This window comes from Electrophorus electricus, chromosome 7 (assembly GCF_013358815.1).
Source record: "Electrophorus electricus isolate fEleEle1 chromosome 7, fEleEle1.pri, whole genome shotgun sequence".
Taxonomy (NCBI): Eukaryota; Metazoa; Chordata; class Actinopteri; order Gymnotiformes; family Gymnotidae; genus Electrophorus; species Electrophorus electricus.
The window spans coordinates 2,076,351-2,078,850 of NC_049541.1; the positions used below are offsets into that span (position 1 = coordinate 2,076,351).

At 45.5% G+C, this 2,500-nt stretch overlaps 1 protein-coding gene across 1 annotated transcript in view; it reads right to left on the minus strand.

Annotated features, from left to right (window-relative positions):
- gpc5c (glypican 5c) overlaps nt 1–2,500 on the minus strand; it is a 120,620-nt gene that overhangs the window by 44,362 nt on the left and 73,758 nt on the right. The window contains exon 7 of the mRNA XM_035527737.1: nt 1,119–1,239. Within this exon, the coding sequence (XP_035383630.1) occupies nt 1,119–1,239 (121 nt within the window). The remainder of the gene's footprint in view (nt 1–1,118; nt 1,240–2,500) is intronic.

Here is a 2,500-nt window from a genome sequence, read left to right on the forward strand (position 1 = left end):
ACCATGCCAAATTAACTTGACTGTGTATACTCATATTCCTGTTTTATTTTTAAAATGCATTAAAAACTTTTTGAAAAAAGTAACTTCCAAAACTAAATAAATCTACAGACCACAGCTGAATCTAAATTTAGCTGAAGCTCCAGTCTGCTATGAGTTCTGTTTCTGTTTGGACCATCTTTAACACTGGTCGTGTCATAAATCAGAAGGAGGGGCGGGGCTAACAGTTAGAGGGGCGTGGCAATCAGTGAGAGGGGTGGGGCTAGAGTTATTTGCCTCTGAGCTAAACACTTTTTATCTTTATGGGGGAAACTGGAAACTGTGTCTGGACCAGTACAGTAGTAGACATTTCAGGCCAGAGAAAAGCAAATACAATAATGTTTTTTTCATACCTGTATATGTCTAGAGAATATATATATATATATTTGTCATCTTGTTTTGGTTTTGTTTTGCAAATAGTTGCCGTAATTGACCCGTCCAGAATTGCAAGGCAGGATTTCTGATTCATTTATGTAACATATATGCTGCCGTATATGTAAAATGCCACAGAACACGTGCGATAATCTGTAATGTTAGCTGATGTCCGTGTTCAGGTCAGTGTGTTGAGAAGGAGGATTATGTGATCTTCGTAAGACAGATCTTCTGGCAGTACTCTGGGAGAATATAGTTGTGATTTTGAGGAACTAAAATGTATTGGTAGGTTTTGTGTATTTTGGTTGTGAGGTACTTTTAAAGAGGTCTGTGTGAAGACCTTTGCAAAATGAACACACGTTGTGAAATGTGCGTAAACATTTGTACAGAACTGAAAACAAAGGCACTGAGTCTCTTTTACTAACCAAATTAATTCCTCCTCTTTTTCAGGAAGGTGACAATCAAGGGAACTTAGAGACCAACCAGACACAACTACGCTCAGCTCAGGGCAAGGTTCCCTTTCCAATAACCAAATATAATGTGGAAACCAAGACTGTTCTCAGAAAAGCTGCTGTATAGTTTAATTCTGTGGTTCCATATTTGTATATGAAACAATTTTGTGCCTAAAGGGCTGAAGTGACATTTACCACTAGACCCACGAGGCTACGGGAGTGGCCCAGAAAACAGGGACTGAACAACCACAAACTCACCTGGTTGAAGTGCTCGAGCTTCTCCTTGACCTCTGTCAGTATGGGGTCAGGACCTCTGACCCTCACTTCTGGGTTCTGTCTCTGAGCGTGAACTCCATTGCCTACCACTATACCAGAATAACTGAGAGAGAGAGAGAGAGAGAGAGAGAGAGAGAGAGAGTGAGACAGAGGGGGAGAGAGAGAGAGGAAGAGAGAGAGAGCGAGAGAGGGAGGGAGTGAGAGAGAGAGAGAGAGAGAGTGAGACAGAGGGGGAGAGAGAGAGAGGGAGGGAGGGAGACAGAGAGGGAGAGAGAGAGAGTGAGACAGAGGGGGGAGAGAGAGAGAGGAAGAGAGAGAGAGTGAGAGAGGGAGGGAGTGAGTGAGAGAGAGAGAGAGAGAGAGTGAGAGAGGGGGGAGGGAGTGAGACAGAGAGGGAGAGAGAGAGAGAGAGAGGGAGAGAGGGAGAGAGAGAGAGAGTGAGACAGAGGGGGAGAGAGAGAGAGGAAGAGAGAGAGAGCGAGAGAGAGAGAGAGTGAGACAGAGGGGGAGAGAGAGAGAGAGGGAGGGAGAGAGACAGAGAGGGAGAGAGAGAGAGTGAGACAGAGGGGGAGAGAGAGAGAGGAAGAGAGAGAGAGCGAGAGAGGGAGGGAGTGAGTGAGAGAGAGAGAGAGAGAGAGAGAGAGAGAGAGAGAGTGAGAGAGGGGGAGAGAGAGAGAGAGGGAGGGAGTGAGACAGAGAGGGAGAGAGAGAGAGAGAGAGAGAGAGAGAGGGAGAGAGGGAGAGAGAGAGAGAGTGAGACAGAGGGGGAGTGAGAGAGGAGAGAGGAGGAGAGAGAGAGAGAGATAGAGAGAGAGAGAGAGAGAGAGAGGGAGGGAGTGAGACAGAGAGGGAGAGGAGAGAGAGAGGGGAGAGAGGAGAGAGAGAGAGAGTGAGACAGAGGGGGAGTGAGAGAGAGAGAGAGAGAGAGAGGGAGAGAGGGAGAGAGAGAGAGAGTGAGACAGAGGGGGAGAGAGAGGGAGAGAAGGAGGGAGTGAGACAAAGAGGGAGAGAAAGCACATATCAAATAGACATCAGATGCTTGTGATTTCAGTGAATTTCACTGACCCTCAGACACATTTCCACACATTTCCATAAAAAACAAAAATGACCATAAAAGATGAAAGCATGTAAAATTAATGACCATAAAGTAAAAAGAGGATCCGACAGACAGACAGACAGACGGGCAGACAGACAGACAGGCTGACTGACAGGCAGTCAGACAGATCATGACTCTTTCACTACCAGACCTCATATTAACTTCAATAAGGAAAGAAAACTGTAAATAACAATACAATAAGTAATGAAGTCATCTGCTGTTTCTGGGTCACTTTAGTTTGATACTGTATTGCTATTCCTAGAAAAGT